Source organism: Tetrao urogallus, assembly GCF_951394365.1.
Source record: "Tetrao urogallus genome assembly, chromosome: 2".
Lineage (NCBI taxonomy): Eukaryota > Metazoa > Chordata > Aves > Galliformes > Phasianidae > Tetrao > Tetrao urogallus.
In genome coordinates this window covers 30,675,974-30,696,834 of record NC_136814.1, presented here as the reverse complement: position 1 = coordinate 30,696,834, position 20,861 = coordinate 30,675,974, and the positions used below count along the sequence as shown (strand labels likewise).

At 35.7% G+C, this 20,861-nt stretch overlaps 1 protein-coding gene across 1 annotated transcript in view; it reads left to right on the top strand.

Moving 5' to 3' along the window:
- The window catches only part of LTBP1 (latent transforming growth factor beta binding protein 1), a gene marked incomplete at both ends in the record, with an annotated part of 180,805 nt that overhangs the window by 47,570 nt on the left and 112,374 nt on the right, over positions 1-20,861 (top strand). The window contains 2 exons of the mRNA XM_079550558.1: positions 342-517; positions 14,756-14,923. Coding sequence (XP_079406684.1) covers positions 342-517; positions 14,756-14,923 — 344 coding nt within the window. The remainder of the gene's footprint in view (positions 1-341; positions 518-14,755; positions 14,924-20,861) is intronic.

The window sequence follows — 20,861 nt, the reverse complement described above, 5'->3', positions numbered from 1 at the left end:
TGCGTGCCAACAAAGTTGAGCTCCAACTCATGGTTTTGAGTAGGGCATTTCTCACTGTTTTCTGAGATTTCTTCCCATTTTCATGATACTTCTTTATCAAAAAAGAGGTGATATAATCCCTATAGTCTTCATATGCCTAAGTGCTTGTTGAGCTGACAAGACAATTAAAATGTTAAATGCATGGAAAATTGGGTGCTTAATTAGAAGCTAGTAAGTTTCCCAAATTGACTTTTGAGAGCTTGGAGTACAGATGAATTTGTCTTAATTTTTTTTTACCAGTTGGTTTGAAGTTTAACTTATTAATACTTACTGTGTCTCTTCTGTTTTTTTCCCTTAATCAGGATGATACCACTTTCATCTCAGACACTGATGATGAATCTTCATCATGGCCAAACACAGGAATATGTGATCAAACCCAAATATTATCCAGTAAAGAAAGTGATTTCAGGAGAACAGTCCACTGAGGGCTCATTACCACTGAGACTCGGCCAAGACCAACTTGCGTCATCTTTTCAATGTAAGTACAATTGCAAAAAGCATACTATAAGCCTCTTTTAGTTAAGATCTTGAAATTTTTTGTCTGTTCACCTGAATTGCAGTAATACTTAAAGGCGAAAAGAAAAAAAAAAAAAAGTTAATTAGACAAGATAATTCTGAGATTAGCAAAAGCTTCAATATTGTGCATTCTGCTGAGAGATAAAACAGATTTCCTGGATGAAAAGAAAAATTGAACTTCATTCACTGTTGGACTGTCATAATGCTGTTTCTAGATGATAGCTTTTCCTTCAACGTTTGTTGAAGTAGGCGTAGTTGAGAGTGTAGTCAGCTTAGGATGACAGCTCCCTTCAATATGATGGATATCCTTCTTGGAAAATTGGAGTCTAGGACTCCCATTGGTGACTGTTTTTCTCTATATTTAATTTATTATGTGTTTATGAACTTCTACACAGTATGAAGGCTGGACTACTGTCTCTGCTTCGTATTTAATAAAAAAATAAAAATTTTTAAAAAAAAAAAAAAGGATTGCATAGATGCCCAGCTTGTGGCCTTGGCTCATGGTCCATTTTTGGGGGAATCTGAGGACAAGTTTTGGCTTAAATGATGAAGAGCTTGATGAATCGTATGTTAGGTATTACCAACCAGTGTCTGCTGGTTTGATTTGGACAAAAGCTCCTGCAGTTAAATAATGAACAGATTAAGATGGAGAGCTAAGGTATTCAAAGTCTCCTGACCCTGCTACAGCACAGAAAAATACGCTCTGATGATGTAAGGAAGAGGCTTTTTTTCTAAGCCTTTAAACACTTCCTTTGTATGAATATATGTGCATTTCTGTATTGCATATCTTTATGTTCTGTCCATTTATATTTTTAAACACAATGATGGATAATAAGTCTTGGCCCTAATATGGAGAACAGTGGCAGCCTTAGGCCTTAGATTAAGCTTTTCAGAGCAGTGAAGCATGCTGTTTGCAAAGCACGACACCTTTTTCTCAGAAGTTTCAAGAATATGCTTCACTGCATTGTCAACATCAACATCACTTTTCACAAGAAGGTGCCATTGTTTTTTCTGTAATTTTTCAGTATTAGTGGTCATCAGTGTTGGATTGTGTCTCTTTCTTCTTTCTTGCTATCCAGTGAGCATATAAATCCCAGGGTGCGTAGTTCTCTAGGTGCTTGGAGTGAATGGTGTCAATTAGATTATGACAAAAAACAAACTAAAAAACTTTGCTTTTGCCCTTGTCCTCTCAGGATGTTTGGCAGAGTCAACCTATCTTAGATGAAGTCAGTGTTACTAGCAGGTACCACATTGCCTCTAAATACAAATGGGCTAACGTGAGATTTTTTTTTTCTTTTATGATATCAAGAGGAAATAACTTTATCAGTTTATCAGACAAAGGAGTCGTTGCTTCTTGCTCTTTCTAACTTATTGGATCTCTGCAGTATGCTGAGGAACATGAATTAGGGAAGGAAAACCAGGAGTTTCTATTGTTCAGGACCTCCACAGGTGAATTCAGTCCTGTGACATGAAATTGGTAGACTTAAACTGGGAAAAAAGTGTCAGTCCTCAGATCTTTTTAGATAGAGGTACCTCCAGGTGGAAGGGGATGAAATGTAGGCTAGTGGTGCTTTGGGAGCATAGCTGCCAAAGATGAGTAGGTGCTTCTAGGCATCCAGTGATTTACAGATATGCAGTTGTGTTTGAATGGCTGGTAATAGTGTTGCCAGATCACTAGTTGGAGATATTGTAGAGAAAATGTTAAAGATTAGTCACGTTTAAATACTTTTTTGATTCAAATGAATTTAAAGTTCCTTCTGATATGCTTACTATGGTGTATTTTGGCAATTCCATTTCTCTGATAGCTTTCAGAATGCACAGTGCATACATACAAGTTAATAAGACTGTCTTTTTTTTTTGCCATTTAAACTGAATTCTCCTATTAAGTTATGCGTCATACCAACAGAGCCTTAAAATTCAATAAGTCAGAGTTTAAGTTTAGAAGTCATAAATCAGGACTATAAATGTGATCTCTCATGGGATTGCGTGGAACTCAACAAAAGATGTCGAAAGAGCTTTCTGATAGGATTGCAAAGCCAGTGTGTGCCACCCCTGACTATTATGGCTGTGTCTCCAGGGGCAGATTAGGAGGAGCATGAAAGATCAAGGAGAAGTACAGTGCAGTGCAGTTCTGTGTCATGATAGAATGCTACGTAGTGTTTTGGCCTTCCTAGTTCAGTAGGTCTCCTTTTCCATCTTGAGACATCTGAAGACTAATTTTTAGTGGTGGGGTGCATTTTGTAGTTCCAGCTGAGAGGAAGCAGAATTTCTGTTTCTGAAATTGTTTGCCCAGTGTTGCTGGAGTTGCCCAGTGTTGATGGAGTTAATATACATTAAGTATATATGTATATATGACCACAGTCACACAGCCCCCAGCAGGCTACTATTCCTAAGTATGAAATGATGATGCCACTGGTTCCCAACCTTATAGGTGTGTTGTGAAAAACATGTTAATTAGCACTTGAGGTGATTGGAAATTATACTGAAAAACAAAACTCATGAGGAAGTATAAAGAGTGTCTTATAGCTGGAACTGCATTCTATGAAGTAAATAAAGTGTGTTTAGATAAGAATGTTGTTCCAAAGATAAATATGAATTTAAGAAGGAAAACGGGTCTAATCTGTCCTGTTTATTCAGGAGGATTATAGAAAATGCCTGTGAATTTTGCAATTGGATGTGAAGTTTATACAGTTAAATAGTATGGGAGACTTTCTTTTTTTCTTTTTATCTGGATGAATTTTTTTGGTCTTCATTGAAATTTCTCATAAAATATATCAAGGAGACTTTGTGCAAGAAAGACTACAGAGTAACTTTAGATAGGAAATAAAAATATGTCTGGAATTTATGTAGCATGGGTTACATAATGGTAAGTGAGTAACAGATTGCAGCTTTCTACTTTGACTTAGTGGTGCATATGTTCTGTCTTGAAGTTGGATAAGGCTGCATGTATGGATAGCAGAACTTTAAGAGTCTGTCCATGGTTCTGTGGGCAGCACCAAGCTCTTTCTCTGAACAAACAAGCATGTCAAAGTTATATTTAAAAAAAAAAATCATTTCAAAGTATTTTTTAATTGTTCTTAACAAGTGATGCACTATATTGCCCCAGGTTTTACATCATTTCAAATATGTTTATGCAGATGAAATATGTTTAATGTGGAAGAAAATGTTTCACATTTTAGAACTTTGGAGAGTGATCTCTTTGAATTTTTGTGTAGCAATAGCATTTGCAAGCGTAGTACACTGATAACTTAGAGAAGCACTTTTTAAGCTCGTACAGAATTTAGCCATGCTAGTTTGTGATGAGTTCATAGGCTGATTTTGGCAAAAGTGTGTTGCTTGGAGATTCCACTTCAGGCTATTTTTGTGGAATTGTGTCCAGACTTTACCATGCAACACTTACATCATAATAATACCATTGCACCAGCAGTAAGTATGGGTAAACTGCTGTTAAAATACATAAATGTTTTAATATTGAAAACACGGATTCAGAGATACAGTGCGTTCCATGTAAATGCACCTGTGTGGTGTGACATTCTGCTGTGATTCTACTCTGTGTTGACTTTAGGGGGAAAATTGCATCAGGTCTTTAGTGGATCATGTTTTCTTTCACTTTTCTTGGTATTTGTGAAACAGCTCTTCATAATCTACAAAATAATTATCTCAGTGGCTTGTTTTAGCTAGAGCATTGCAATATATTCCTTGAAGTTTCTATATATGTATGTATGTGTATTAGAGTTGGACTCTGGTAACTTTTTCTAAAGAGAAGTTTTGAGAAATTCAGTGGTGAAGGAGGCATGTTCTGGCTGTGTTGTGGTTAAACAAGGTATAGCCAGCAGCATGAGATGTGTAAAAAGAGAACAAAGAGCTGAAAGACTAACAGGCAGAGAAGAGAGATCTCAGTAACTGAAGGATCACAACACATTCTATTAGAAGAGAACGTGACATCAAATTCACTTTGGTCACTTGTGGGAACTGATTTTCAGCTCTTGCTCCTGTGATTTACTTAAATACAAGTAAGGATATGGGATGATAGACAAGGAAATGGGGTGCTGTTTGACTGTCAAGGAATTTTTTCTTATGCACGACATTTTAATGTGTGTGCGGAATATCTGTTTTCCTTCAGGAGGTGAGGGAAATTTTTCAGGGACGTTCTGAAGTGTTTAAGAAAAAATTTCAGTGCAGTCAGCATCAGGGTCAAACAAAAGCGTTCTTTTCTTTTGTGTGTGTGACAGAAGCCAAACAATTTTAGTAAAGCATCCTTTTCCTCTTTCTCATATAAGAGCATTAATAATACTGCTATTTGAAAGGATGGCAATTTATAACAGCCTTTTACAGTTTGTATTTGATTCCAGTGGGACTTAGAAACAAGAGGTTAAAGTCCAAGTATAAATTAAGTGCTTTAACTGGTTTGACACTAATGCGGTTACCTCTGTAGATTCTAGCAGCACATTTACTTTGTTTTTGCTTTACAAAGTAGAGTGACAAAAATAACTTTAATAATAATTAAACTGTGTAAACTATTAAAGACTTCAGGGATCTTTGAAATCCTTGGAGATAACTCTGTATACCGAATATACTGTATATTGAATATATATATACTGTATATTGAATGTACTGTATATTGAAACATAATAGAACAAGCAAGCAATACCCTTCCAGAGTATCTTCAGAATTGTGTATGTCCGTACAGTGTTTACAAATGAGGAAGCCAGTAAAAGAAAAAAGAAAAAAAAAAACCAAAAAACCACAACTCCCCAAAAGTACTGTAACTTTCTAGTTGGACTGAAAAAAAGTACATTATTGTTCTGGGCTCACCAATAATTGAATGTCTACATGACAGGCAAGGGAATTAATCTAAATGTTACGTTTGCCCACAGATGGGTGATCATCCATCTGTGGGATATCGAGGCCAAGACTGATAAGCAGCAGTGTGGGGAAAAATGTTGGAAAAAAGATTGGTGATCTGGCAAACATCATTAAAATCGGTTCAAAATGTGTTATAGCTAGGGGAAAACGGGGACTGAGACAAATGCATCTCAACTGCTGTGATGAAAGATAATTGGCTCCAAATCCAAAGATTTCTCAAGAAGAAAGAGGGAAGAGACTTTCCAGAATTTTCTGTAGGGGAAAACCTCTAAGATGTGTTTAAAAATTGTAATTCAGCTGGATTATATAGACAGATTGAACCCATACAATTAAAAGTTAAATGTCCCTTAGCTAAGCTAGTATAAGAGTTGTTGTGATACACTTTTGGATACCAGGGATTAGTTCTGACTATTGCAAGTAGCTACGTCTGGTTTTACTCGCAGGAGATGTGGAAGTGCACTTCTCTGATGTCAGTGTCATCGCCCACACCAGAAGAAATGAACAAACGTAGCCAGAATGTACTGCAAGAAGGTTCTCTTGTATCCAGTGAGATTTCTGAATCAGTGACGTCCACAGAAATACTGTGGACATTCCCATCCCACCCTTCTGAAAATTGAAAAGAAAAAAGATCTTTGCTTCATGCAGTGCTGAGATGATTTTTAATGGTGATTCAGCGTGTAGAGAGGATTGTATTCATTAATTCCATGATGTTATGTACTTTATCGCTGTTTAGAGTTTGCTGACTTCCTTAGTGCTTTTCAGTAGCTTCCTTTCAGGAAATAGGATGTTGTACGGATATACTTACATTATACTTAGGTAATGTACAATGTTTTTCCTTATTCTTCCTGAAAATGGTAAACAATTTTACAGTTTTATACTTAACACTTGGTTTCTCATATAAAGGAGTTATGTATCCTGGGTGGGGGAAATTGTGTCCGTCTCAAGAATTTGTTTTCTAAAGAAATAGTGCATTTCACCTGAAGACTTTTAATTCTATCTTAAGACACAGTAAAGTGTGATGTCTTGGTTGGAGAAAGAGCCTAGAGAATGGCCTTAAGCAAAATGGATAGTTTATGTTGAATTATACTGGGTTGGAATGAGTCTCATTGCCAGTGTATAAATGTCTAATTCAGACCTTCTTGAAAGAATCCTATTGATGAGTAGACAGTAGTTGTTACCTTTATTTGGTAATACTTATGAGTCAGTGACACTAAGAATGTGTGCTCACCTGTGCCCACCTGAACCATCATGTATATCTTAAATTTATGTGGCTGAGTTTAGTATCTGCAGTAGTACCTGCAGCAGCCTGTGTCTGTGGAAAACTGTTAGAGATGGACAGTGAAGTCCTTTCTGCTTTATTACTGCAGAAATGTGCTGTGTGTAGAATGGCTTTCTGTCCTAGATATAAAAATGATTATCTGCTCCTTAAAGTGACTTTAAGGCTTTTGTTCCCAGGTCTTTGAAAACCCTTTCAGCCCAGATAAACTTAAGGTAACTAAGCATTGGGTTACTCTGAATGGGAGCTAAGCAGGGCTTGCATACATGAATCTCATTCTGGATTGCTTAATGCTGGAGAAGTCTCAGTCCCAAACATGAAGTGCAGTTGGTGAATTTTCAAGCGTGGGGCTCTTGAAGAGCTTAAAGTTCTTTTTCAAAAGCACGTTAGTCTGAAAAAGTGAGATATTGGCAACAAGATGGCCCAGTTTCCACCTACTTCTGCAGGTAAAGCATTTGTCTGCCTTTCTAGATTTAGAAGGGCAATCTACTAAGCTCTATTAAAGCTACTGAACTGAGTCAAGCCTCCTAGAGAGTGCTATGGCACGGTGGGGCCTGAAAGCTGTAGTGCTTACTGCTACAGCTGTAGTGAAGAGTGAGTCCCTTGCTTCCTCAAAGAAAATGATGTAAGCCCTAGAAGATTTTGAACTGAACACAGTCTTTTGTTCTGATCCATTGATTGGGCATATTCCTGTGCAGCATACTGTTTCAGGTAGTTTTCTCCATGGGATTGACTTATCTTACTGCTTCTACAAAAGGGCTATGACTGATTAGAGGAACTAAAATGTAAGTTTTTTAGCATCATATCTCTTTGTGGATCCAGTTAGCATGTAATACCTTTAAAACAAAGAAACCAATAAATTTAGCCAAACAGATTTGAAGCCATTCTGTCAATCATTTCAGATCACATCGCAGTTTTTATTCATTTATTCACAGTTGCATTTTTCTGAAACATCTTAAACTATGTAAAGGGAAATCATAGGCATATTTTTTTTCACTACCAACTATTGATTTGTTTTGTTTTTGTGTCATTTTAAATGTGGAAAATAGCTGTAATCCAAGCTAGGTTGTTTTCTGGCCTAGGATGGCACATATTGAATCTTTGAAGTGGTGGAACAGGCAAGAAAGAAAAAAAAGTGATCCATTATACCTGTTGACAGAAATCAAATTTCCAGTGTATTTCAATGGTTTTGTAATCCATTGTAATTTTCAATGGAAAATTCCAATTTTCCAATGAATGCATAATTCATCTGTAATGCACTTGTGCGGCGCAAAAACTATTCTAAATAACCTGAATTCCTTTGACCTCCTCTATAAGGGCTGTGTCCCTAAGAGGATTTAGCAATGAAGGCCTCCTGGGTGGGAGGATGAAAATACAACAACTATGAATGTACTTTAGAACTATCTCAGCACTTATGTCTGCATATTCTCCTTTGATATTTAAGTAATAGCCATCTACTCAAAACATAGCACTTTTATAAGCATAGTTGATCAAAATTTGCTGAGGTTGATGAAGAAAGGCTACTTGAATAAGGCAAGCTTCTCTGTAGCAAGTTATTTTATACAATATCTGTGTATCTATAACTTTTTTTTTTTTTTTAACTTTTTAATTTCTACAACTGAAATTAAGAGAACTGAAAAATGGGCTACTTGTCTCTCCTAGAACGGGTGAAAATTTTTTGCTGTATGTTTAGTATTCTTGGTCTATGGAGCATAGATGAGGAAAATAGTCAGAAATCATGAGTGCAAAACAAGCAGTAAGTCTAAGCTCATTTCAGATTGGTGGGAGAAGGCTGTGAAAGGGACACGTAAATAAGGAGCAATAAGGAAATGTTGATGTGAGGATTTAATGACATGGCTAGAGACAGAAATAGCTATATATAGAAGTGTGCAATAGCAATGATGACAAGAATGGCAACAAAAAGCAGCTGTGGAGACCATTGTTCAGTTACCACTATAACAGATAGCTGGATGGTGTTTTGCTCTTAGAATGGCCATATTGGTTTGCAAACAGGCAGTACAATTGAGTTTTCAAAAAGTGACAAAATATTAAAACTGAAGCTCTATTAACTACTGAAATACTTGTAACAAGATCATGCAAATGCAAGAAAAAGTGGAAGTTGTAGAAATAATGAAGTAGAAAGAATGCTGAAATTAATTACATTAATGTGTGTCTTGTATGCATGTCAATAATGTGTAGCTATAAATAAAAGACAGCTAGAGATGCTCCTTACTTGCTCAAAACATTTGAGTGGGTGTGTGCAAATGTGCTTCACGTTATGCAGGAATGTGAGAGAGCATCAGAGAAGGCATTGGAACTTAGATGAAATAAAGTTGGGGAAATGTGAATTAGGTATTGGGAATGTCATTGTAATAAGACAGAGTGAAACACTGGAATATGTTCCCTTGGGAATCTGTGGAGTCTGTGTAATAGAAGGTTTTTAAGGGTAGGCTGGACAGACTTTTTGGGTAATGCTGTTACTTCATCCTGTGCTGGGAAGTGGCAGTAGGGGAGATCATATGGTCTGTTAGTCCTGTTCCATCTTTCTGTGTGCCTAGTAACGGCTGTGTAATAGCCAAGTTTCAACTTGTAGTAAGTTTCAACTTATAATAGCCAAGTTTCATTTTTGCAAAACTTCTTTTTATTTATGACTAAGTGAAAATGAAATATATATATATATATGTATAGTGAATATATATATATTAACTTACTGTTGAATTTTATATATATATATAAAACGTCATTCAACAATAGTTCTAATAACAATTTTACTTACGTGGTTGGTTTTTATACTATGTCAGCTTTCCTTTTGGCTGAACAAGCATTTCTAGTAGTAAGGACTAAATCAGGTGGACTGGTAAAAGTAACAGTGAGACACCTGTGTTAGGAAATAAGTAATTTCTCCTTACTTCTTTCCTGTTTTTCTATCTGTGTTTAACTAAGGAGAAAAAAAAAAAAGATAGGCTAAGGGAATTGGTCATCTGAGAATTTAAAATATTGAATCTATTTGTCATTTAAAAGCTTCTTGGCTGTGATATGGGAAAACAGATTGGCGTTCTGAAGTTCTCCTCACTCATCATGGCTATTGCTTGAAAACATAGGAAACTGTCTGAGATAACCCTGTCACAAAGGAATAGGCAGGTACAAGTTTTTTCAGAGGTAGAACCTTCAGGCCTTATGAGTTGCTGTGCAGATATGTGTATGAAAACACACTGGTTTCAGTGCAAAAGTAGGTAGTGTTATGAAAACACTGAGTTCACATCATTTTTGGAGGTATTAATGGGAAGCCTCCAGATCAAGTAGTTTGGTTTCCTCAGGATATTTTTTAAATAAATAAAAAAACCCAAAAAGATGAAAAACAGCAAAACCCACTACAACACTAACAGTAGTCAGAAGAAATTTTTGTGCCAGGATTATGTGAGAGGTAAGAGTAAGCCCCACCAGCCAAGTCTGCAGTATAAACCCCTGCTTGTTTTTTATAGTGAATAAATGCACTCCTTTAATTAAATCACCATGAAGCATGAGAACATTATGCACACAATAATATAATATTTTTTTCTGCACATTAAAATTTGTTCTTCTCTTTGCCCCACTTGAGCTATGAGACAGTGCAGTGTAGTCGTCTTTTTACCAGAATACCAGTTCTGCTTTCACTAGTCTATTGTCTTCCTTCAGAGCAGGGACGTGCCACAAATCTTCTGAGATCCACTACAGCTATTGAATACTATCTAGTTAAATCTCTGCAGAATGCTGGAGCTGTGAGGGCAGTCATAAAACGAAGAAAAAAAAAGTGTTTATACAAATTCTTCTAGAAAGAAGCTAAGGCTGAGCAGCAGCCTTATGAACAAAGGGACCCAGGAGATTCTTTAGGAATCTTCTTCCTGTATAAGTCTGCCCAGGAATGGCTGCATGAACCATTGTGACTACCTGGACCTAAAACTTTCCAGCTGCCTCCTTTTAGCCACCTTTCTGGCTAACGCAGAAAAAAAAATCAGTGCGTTGTGACAGTGCAAGGGTGGAAGGGATTCTATGAAGAAATCCTCTTACTTGTATTTTCCATTTATCCTGCAGTTGTTGTTGTTGTTAGATCATAAATTTATCACAGCGGGAGCTTGCTGTGCTCATAATATTCTATCATAGTTACTTACAGAGATGGAAAAAATATCACACATACGTGATGCCAATTTTCAACTAAAATCTCATCAGTTTATCCAGACATCTTTCTTTTTCAGTCTGTCTCAAGAGAGTTTCATGGGTTTTGGAAATTATGGGTACATTCTTCCACTGATCTTCTTTGACAGATGCATCTAAGAGACCTTAAATATGAGTAAATGTAGGCTAGGGGGCAGGGCAATGAGGCAGTTGCCTGAGTCTCACCATTACAAAACTCACTGTCCAGTTCAGGAATAAAGATTAGCAAGAAAATGCTGATTGCCTTATCTTTAGTAAATCAACAATCTGACTTTGTCTCTAGTTTAAAAATATATATATATATATATATATATATATATATATATATATATATATATATATATATAATATATGTATATTATATAATATATATATTTTTTTTTTTCAGTAATTTTTTGATTTGGTGTTTATATATTCTGCTTGTGTTTTCTTTCATTAAGCTCATTTATTTATCTGGTCTCATGCTGATATTTTGTCACAATCTGTTGTTATACTTAAGAACAGAGTAAGGTGTTTCATTTCCATGTGTTAAAAATTCATTTTGGAGAGTTTGATACATTTATCGCTCTGTATAAAAATAATGATTTCAGGTATGTTATGGCGCTGTAGCACCTTCATTTTTCTCCAGAAGTGAATCTGAGATAATCTAAGTTGCAGATCCATTCATACCTATGTCACAGTGGCATCATCAGTTAAAGCTTCTGGAATTTAAAGATGAAAATCATCTGTGTGTGCAACCTTAAAAATGCAGTATCCTCTTTTACACAAACTAGTCCAAGTAGAAAGGAGTTTAAGGTTATGGCAGTTATGTGCTTTTTTTCTTGCTTGAAATTGTGACCGAAACATTCACGCAGCCAAACCATCTAAGTAGTACAGAAGGATATTGTTTCTCATTTGGGATTAAATCTTCCCCCTTTACAGAAAAGAGAAAAAACCACACACACAGATACATACCCCCTCCCACCCACCCACTGGAAAAAAGGGGGAAAAAAAATGGTGGGGAGAGGATTTGAGGAAGTCCAAGACGCTAACCTTGCAGCACTTTTGCCAAGTGCTTCCTTTCAAGAGGATTTGCAGTCTGTTTTCAATTTAAATCTGCGTGTATTATGCTCACCATTATCGTTTCTGAACCTCAGACTGTGTGAGGATAGTTCTGTCTCCTTGGTGCAACTACAGAGAATGATGAAGATGGTGTGTATGCCTCGAATCTGCTGGCTCCTCATACACTGGTTAACTTTCAGCTCAGAGGTCTTAAGAAATATCTCCAGAAGAAATGAGAAAGTTAAAACCAGTGAGTTGCTAGTGGAGGAAAAGATACAAGTTTCTTTATCGTTTGTAAATCTGAGAAAGGTGGGAAAAATCTTCTGGTGTCAAAATAATACAAAGTCTTATTTCTTGCTCCTGGTAAAGCAATAGCCATAAAGAATAGCCATAAGAATTGAACTGGTTCTCTTACAAAGGCATTGCTGAATAAGTATTCAAATATTTGTAGGAGCTAGGGCTTATATTGCATAGTTTTTGGTCTTTTTGGTCCACCAAAAGCCTGCATTTAATACTGCTTCATGGATAATCACCTCTGTAGATACTGGCCAGTAGTTATGAATGTGTCATTCAACTATTGCTTCCTTATTGTTACTCCCAAATTTACATTCCAAAGTTTTCTCACCAAAATTAGACAAGAGGCAAATTTGCAGTTTCCATTCAGTCTCATATTAAGCATGTCTTCTGCCAAAAGAAGTATACTGCAGATTTTTTTGTGATGAAATGTGAACTATGAGATGAAATTTGAGTTGTTTAAAAAAAGTATTACTTGTTAAGGTTGTGCCCAAGTTCTCTAAGAGCTTAAGACTCCACAGTGTAGTAGAAAATATTATGAGAGAGAATTAAATAACAATTTATTTCCTTTTTTTTTTTTTTTTTTTTTTTTAACTGAAGCTGGAAAACTTGTGTGGGTCTCCCAATACAGTAGTTTTTATAGTGTAGGCAAGACTGACTTTTGTGACTCAATGAACCATGTTTTTTTAATTACATCACATCCTGAAGGAAATAAATGTTACTAAAACATTTGAAAATGTAAAATAGAAAATGGATTAGACTCTTCTAGGAAAAGATATACAGAGATATAGAGATCTCATTGGAGATCATGTATGTAAATATACAATATATATATATGTACATATATACAATACATATGTACATATATATATATATAAAATCATATAAATAAAATACAAAGAGAGCAGTATGGCTTGTGAAGCTCTGTTTAACAAAAAGAAAGCCTAGGAGTTCTAGCCTCAACAGTTCACAAGTTACTAGATCTCTGTTCATTGGGAAAGGTGTATTAATAACCTTTTAAGATATGGTGACATCCAAGAATCACGGTGTCTTCTAAGTTGACCAAAATTACAGTACTAGCCTTTAACTGAAACATTTATTTCTGTGTCTGTGTTCATCTGCTTCGAAGCACTTTTTCAGTCTGAATAAGGTGGGAGCATCTGTAATGCAGCTGCTGTTCAAATAGAGCAATGCCTTTACTGAAGACAAAACAGTTGGCTCAATTGCTTTAATTTATTTGTTTATGAAGAGCCAAAAATAAGAGGCTTTATATTCTTTTGAAGTGGAAAGGTTTTCTTCATTTTATTGAGATTTAAAAATAAAATAGGAGTTGTCTGGAGGGGTGTTCTGTGTAACTAGGTTGTATGACTGTCCAAGAACTTCTATAACAGGAGGAGGGAGGTTCTTCTATTCCTGTGCATCATTTCTAGGGATTGTTAGTTTTGTTATAAAAGTATTTATGGTTATAGTGTTTTCAGAGACACTATACTATGTTTTCTAGAACTTACTGGAGTTATTAGTAGGTGTGCAGAGGACAAAATGTTTTCTTTGTAAATAACTGTAAATAACACCTGTTCTTTTCCCTTAATTTTACTAATTAGTAGTCTTTTACTAATTAGTTAATCTTTTTTGGCTTCTGCTGTTAGATTTGGAATTAAATACATCTGGTTTTCAATCAAATTCTGTAACAAGTAGTTGTTCAAATTAGCTTAATTTGAAGTTAGTGTTTACTCAGTCCTCATTACATATAAGTTATTTAAATGTCTGTATGGAAGTACATTTTAAAATAGCTCTTTTTTTCCTCCTTTGAGCTCAGAACGAGTATTTTCAGCTATTGACACTCCTCACCCTTTTCTCTGACTGAGCTATTTATTACTTAAAGAAAGACTGAGCTCCACTCACAGCCTATAATATGTAAATACTTGTGGAAAAACGGTGCCAAAAAACTGTGAAAAAATGGGTCCAGGCAGCTGCGTCACAAGGTTTGACCACTTCAGGCTGGGGTGCCAGGAGATTTGAGACAGATGTTTTCAGACATGCCGCATGCCTAAAACATTTCCAGGGGTCGAGCTACAAATAGTGACTTAATAAGTGCAGAAACAGGAAAAGTATGCGGGAGGACACAAGAGTTTATTCACCCCTAGGTGCACAGCCAGCCTCTTTACATTACATCTGCCTGTCAGGGTTGGCTATTTAAGCTGTCATGCCCTTGGTATTGCTCTTTGTCTGACTGTGAATAAAGTGCAGCATTGTGATTACTAATCCCACTCCAGTGACTTGACTTTAAATGTGGTTTTGGAGCGTATCCCAGAGCTCTGTTTGCTAAGCTTCCTACTCCTGTTTCAGAGACACCACTGGAGATCTATGAGAGAGAGCACTGCAGACTGCCCTCCTCCTGGAGACCTGTCGCCTTTTTTTCCCCCCCCGCCTTTTTTTTTTTTTTTTTTTTTTCCCAAAAAACTTTTTGAAGGAAATCAATGGATACCAAAGTGGTCTGTTTACTTTTCTTTTTTTCTTTGCCTCCGCTGACAGTGGGAAATCACACTGGTCGCATCAAGGTGGTCTTTACACCCAGCATCTGCAAAGTGACTTGTACCAAGGGCAACTGTCAGAACAACTGTGAGAAGGGAAATACCACCACCCTCATCAGTGAGAATGGCCATGCTGCTGACACGCTGACAGCCACTAACTTCCGAGTAGGTAAGTACTCTGAAATTGCATTTGTCCTTAGCTGTCCTCTCTTGACTAACAGAGGGAGGAGATTTTTGTTATTAATACCAGTTGTGCATCTGCAGCTCTTTGTTTGGAGGGCTTTGCTGGGTAGGAACCATTTTCTGTTAGACAAGCTTTCTGGTCTCCTTCTGAAATGATCCCAAAAGTTTCTTTTGTGTCACAGGGGAAAAAAAAAGTATTTTTCATTTGAATTTTTATCTGCAGGGCTACAGAATGCTAAAAGCTGAAGCTTTTGATAAAAATAATCCCTCAGAGTTTGTGTTTCTAAAAAGAAAAAATACCAGATTCCACAAAAAGCTCTGTTTCCTGCTCTTTTTAGTTGAATAGTATCAAATGCCCATAAAAACTGAGCTAACATTCTGTCTTCAAAAAATTGTTCAAGAGTTCCTTAGGACTGTGGTCCCTTTTTTAAAAAGAAAAAAAAAAAGAAAAGGCAGTTTAATTTCTTCCGTACTGCTGAGAATTAGTCAAATTTCATATTTGTCATTTTTAGAAACTGAGATAATGTTAAGTCCAGTTATTGAAGCCAGTCATTTCTCTGTTTATTCTTTCTGCTTGCTCAATAAAAGTATCAGCAGTGTGCCAGTCTAAACCCTGTAAGTGCTCGACTGTGTTAAAACAAACCCTGAAAGCTGTCTGGGTTAGTGGATTTGCATATTTTAGCTGTGCAGTATATGGTGTTAGTAGGAATTTGTCTTCAAGTATTAGGCTGGTAAGCTAAATGAAGTTCAGATATATAGATGAGTACTTGATCACTTTTTAGATTTTTTAGTTTATGATATGATATCCATAGCTGCTGTTGGGAAGTATCATTGTTGTGATTGTGAAAATATTGTTCTATCTTTCTCTTTAAAAAAATATTAAATTTAAAAATTAATTATTTTGCCCATTTGTACTTAAAGAATGCCAGATATGAACTTTGTAATTTTTAGTCTCCTTTTAGTATAAACATAATGTCAGGCAGTGCTGATCCTGGCCAATACTGCCCTTTTTAAAGTGTACTATATTTCATGTTCTGAGGGAGGAAAAAAGCTATTTCAAATCATTCTCCTTTTCATCCAGACAGACGATACAAAGAGCAGTTCCCTTTCTTAAGACTTCTGCTAGACTATCAGACTGTAGATGAAAGCTCCTGAAATGAATAACACATTCCTTGATAACATCCATATTTGTAAAATATATATGTGTTGAAGTAAGAATAATAAAGACTGCTTTAGAAAAGCTATACAGAACACTTCGTTTATGGTAGATTTGAAGCATTAAAAAAGGAAAGGTTTTTAGAAAGGGATGGTAAAGCAAATACTTCAGAACTTTAGACTTGTGTTTACTGCTAATACAAATTTTTTTTCTTAACTGATGTTTTGGCAAGAACCACAGTTAAGTACATTTTTTATTTATTTTTTCCGACTTTTATGAGAGGATAAGGTTATTACCTCCCTTCCTTTCTTCCCATTCCCACCCCCCCACCCTTGTGACCCAATTTTTTATTGAAATTATGAAATGTTGAGAATGGGCAGTCATGTAATTTGTCTGCTATGTAAATCTGTGCTGTAACTCAACCTTCCCTCAAATACTTACAAATTTGGTGTGTGCAAACTGACCTGTAAAGGCATGTTCCACACCTTCCTTCCTGGCCTCAGGCCATGCAATTTGTGATTCAGTGTGTACAATAGCCTGCTGGAAGTATTCAACAAAACCACTTCATAATAGTTTTGATGGAAAGATAAGGGAGCAGTATGTTTGAAGAGGGATTAAAAACAAGTCACTAGTAATGTAGGGGCATTTTTTAATCTGTCTATGGCTAACTGTCTTGGACTCTTAAAAAAAAAAAAAGTATCTACCCTATCTCTGAGTGTCATCAATTTTACAGAGAGAGGAATAAGGAGGAGATCTAAACTGTGCCTTCCGAGTTCTCCAGTTAATTCACTCCAATTCACTCCAGTCTGAGTGAATTGAACTTCTTCCTGTAGGTCGAGTTGTGTCATAGGTCACTGCTTTTCAGGAGCTTTTGAAGTGAGCTTAAGATGTATTTTATTTAAATAATTTGTGTATCCATTTTCTTAATGAGTGTCTCATTAGCTAGGGCTTGTCTTGATCAAGATGTCTCCTGATACATAAAGCAGAAGCAATTTGGATCTTAGGAGACTTTTTTTTTTTTTTTACTATATTTTTATGATCTGAATTATGTTTTGCTTGTGCTTCTTGCTTTTAAGGCCTGGTTCCAAACTTATTTTTGATAAACAGTAAGTAAACAAGTGGAAATTCTTTTTCTGACCATTTGATACTTTAAGCAGTGCAAGTATGAAATAGAATGTTGTGTTAGCAAGTTCATACTTAAAGCAGTGAGCAGCATGTTTTCAGTGTCTCTTAAAATGTTTGATCTTCCTTAGACTCAGAAAAGATAAATTTGCATGCCCTATTTGGAAACCTAACTCCTATGTCTAATAATAGATACCTACTATGAATGGGAAATAGGAAACTGCTTTAGATCATTAGGTTGTCATTAATCTAAGTGCATTTGCTTAGCAGGAGCAATATGCTTGATTCAATTTAGCTTCTCTAATGTCAGATTGCAATTAGGCATCATTTTGCTTTCTTTTAAAAATTCATTATTTCTAATAATGACCAAATTAAAATTTTGTGCTTCACTTTTAAACTTTTATGCTGAGTTTTGGAAGATTTTTGATTTTTCAAAGAGAATAAGCTGCAGTGTTTGTATTAAAGCTGCTCAAGTTTTTCCATGGGTTGTTTCAGATTCTTGAAACTATTTAGTTGATCCTTTCAACTAAAACGTGGTACCAGCAAGTCCAGGCAAGGAACAAATCCTGTTTCCTGAAAATTTTACTAGATATGGATAAGCCATTAAAAATAAAAACCCACAAAAAGAAACTGAATGGGGAATATGTAACTTTTCAGGTAGCTGAGAGTTTGCCTGTTTTCATAAAGAGAACTCTAACGTTTCAAAAGAAGGTGATGAAAACTTGGTGTTTTAAAAGGAAGGATCTCCTTGATGCCTGTGTGCTTCAATGAATTTTTTTTCCTCTTCATTTTTGTGAATGGGTTATATTGCACAGTTAAACCAACTTCCCGTATTTTTCTGTCTTGGAGAATGAAAGCATTTAATCTGAGTGGAAACATTCTGCTGAATAGATGATCCTCATTATTCTGCATGATTGGTGCACGTGAAGGTTATATATGGTTTTTCAGTTCTGATGTTTCTACAGAGGCTTGTAAAACTGAGTTGGTATATGTGCGTAGGAAAGGATGCATATAGAATAACATATGAGCTTCCTGTCTCATTCACTGTTGAAGTTACTCAGTAATGTGTCCTGTTCCTCCTCAAAATTATTCTGCATTCCAAAATACCCTATTTTTGAAATGAATTTTCTCTCTGTAGGGAGTGGGCGGACAGTGACTAATTTGTAACTGTAAAATGAAGTGGTAAGAAATTAAGAAATGTCCAAGTTAGTGTTATTCATGTGCTTTAATTTCTGCCCCATTGTGCATATGTATTTAATTATAGGTTTACATTCTACTTTTTTTTTTTTTTTCCACGGGATCCTTGCCTTATTCATTGCACAGGAATGACAGATTTTAATAAAGGAAGCACCCTTTTAATACTTAGGTTTCTTTTTACCCTTCATTTGAAGTGTCTTATTTAAAGCAGTTTGTTCAAGCTGTTCTGAATGGGGAGTTTAGGGGGAAAAAAAAAAAAAGTATGCTCTTCAGTGGAAGTGCATATCTTTCTGCAGAAATTCTGTGTCCACGTGCTTGGCAGTATCCATTCCAAACAGGGAATAAAAGCTCCCTGCAGGTGGAGACCAAGAAGAGTTTAAGAAATTTTTTTCCCAAGATCATAGAAGATATTGTGGAAAGGTCAAGATCACTGAGATGATGATAAAATTATTGCTCTCCTTTTCCCCTTTTAGGTCTCTTTTTAATGTGCATCAGTACCTCTGTTTCTCCTTATAATGTTTTCTCCTGCTTCTGATCCCTGCACAATTCTCTGTATGAAAATATCTGGTCCTTTGTATTTTGGAGAGACTTATAAAGTTTAGAATCTCACTGTGGATCACAGCAATCTACTTATCCTATACCTTACTGAATAATGTTCAAATGATATTCCCATTCAAATGTTGCCACTTTCCCTGCTGGAATTTTTTATCAAAGATTTTTCCTTTTGCACTGTATTGACTCTGTACAACTGCTTTTGAATATAATTGAGATTGTCCAGAAGTTTTCAATTATATACAGACAAACATCCAAAAAGGAGCATAAACATGTTACTTATGTTTTATTTGGTCTACTGATGAAAGTAATGAAAGAAAATTTGCCCAGTGTATTTTAAAGCAATGGATTATTTGAAGGGAATTTAGTAAGGAGCCAACTACATAAAAATTATTTTAAGAGTATTTCCTATCTAGGAAACAGTAATAATTGGAACATAATTATTCAAACCTTGAAAAGGTAAAGTTATTATTTTATTAAAAGTCAATTGAAATTCTGAATTTATGATTATTAATTTCTGTTGGTAATTCAGAATTTAATGTATCTTTTTGTGTTATAATAAAATGATGGAAATGCCTTTGCATTTTAGAGTTGCTCAAAAACAGCAGTGATTTGTGAGACAACACATTTTCAGCTGTTCTTAATGTATGACAAGAGATACAAGGACAATGAATGGCATTAAGCTTTTTTTTTCCCAAAGGAATTCTTTTTAAAGTTAGGGTAGACATAAGCTGATTTCTTTACTAAGAGATGAGATGCAAGCCCTACCTTTTTGTTGTCATTTGCTGTGTAATAAAGATTTATTGTTTCTTTGCTCTACATGATACATGCCATACTACTACGTTTAACTGATACTGTAAGATTATGACCGTTGAGGCAGATCTGTCAGTACTGTTTGATACTAGAAAGCGTTTATTGTTAGTAATGCTGTAGGGAAAAAATTGATGTAGGGAAAAAAATGATGACCTATGAGGGCTTGTATGCCAGGGAAGGCAGATTGAAAGACTAGCAGCTTTTGGAAGTATTTGTGTTGACTGGGAAGAAACTGGAATGTCTTTTGACAGTTTATGAGGTGTTCCCTGTTCAGTTTTCTGCCCATGGATTAAGAACTGCTAGAATGGTGGTATGTTATAAGAGATGCTTTCTTTTTTGTTATGATGTCACTATGAGTAGATAATCCATGTCTGATCCATGAAGCTTGTCCCCCAGCAAATCACTATTCCTATGGGTTCAACCACGTCTTAGCAGGTATAGACGTATCTTCTCAAATTGCAGATTTAAAATAATTGATAAACGTCATGCAAACTTTTAGGAATTCCTTTTAGTAACTGCACTGTGGAGAAGTGTGGGGTTTATTTATTTACTTATTAAATGTGTTAGCTTTTTAGTTGATTACGCTCCATCAGATATCTTAATTGATGAGAAGGTCATCTATGGAATAGGTGCTTAGCTGAACAACGGGTCTGTAATTCAAGGTTTGTTTTTAGTTTTGCAGTTTCAGTGTCTAAGAACAAAGTGTTACTTCGAAATAGTCTTGGTTATTACACAGAATTTGATGTAGACTCATGCTTTTCTGGTGTGGTTATGTTGTAAGAATCGATCTATTCTCTCTGTACTGTCAGTTTGCCTTTTTTCTCTGCTACCTTGTAGCCTTATTTGGTAAAAGCTTTGTTTCTACTGTTCCTGCAGTAATTATCATTTCTGGCCTGTCAGACTTTATTGTTTTATGCTCTTTTTGCTGCCAGATGAAATATTTTTTTCTTTTAACAGGCACTGGCAGACACTTGAAAAGTTCAGAATTCTTGGATAACTTGGTTGAAAGATTAGCTTCTAAGTTTTCTGTAACAGTAATCAAGGAAGTTGGTCAGCCTGTCAGAGCTGCTCTTGCACTCTTTCA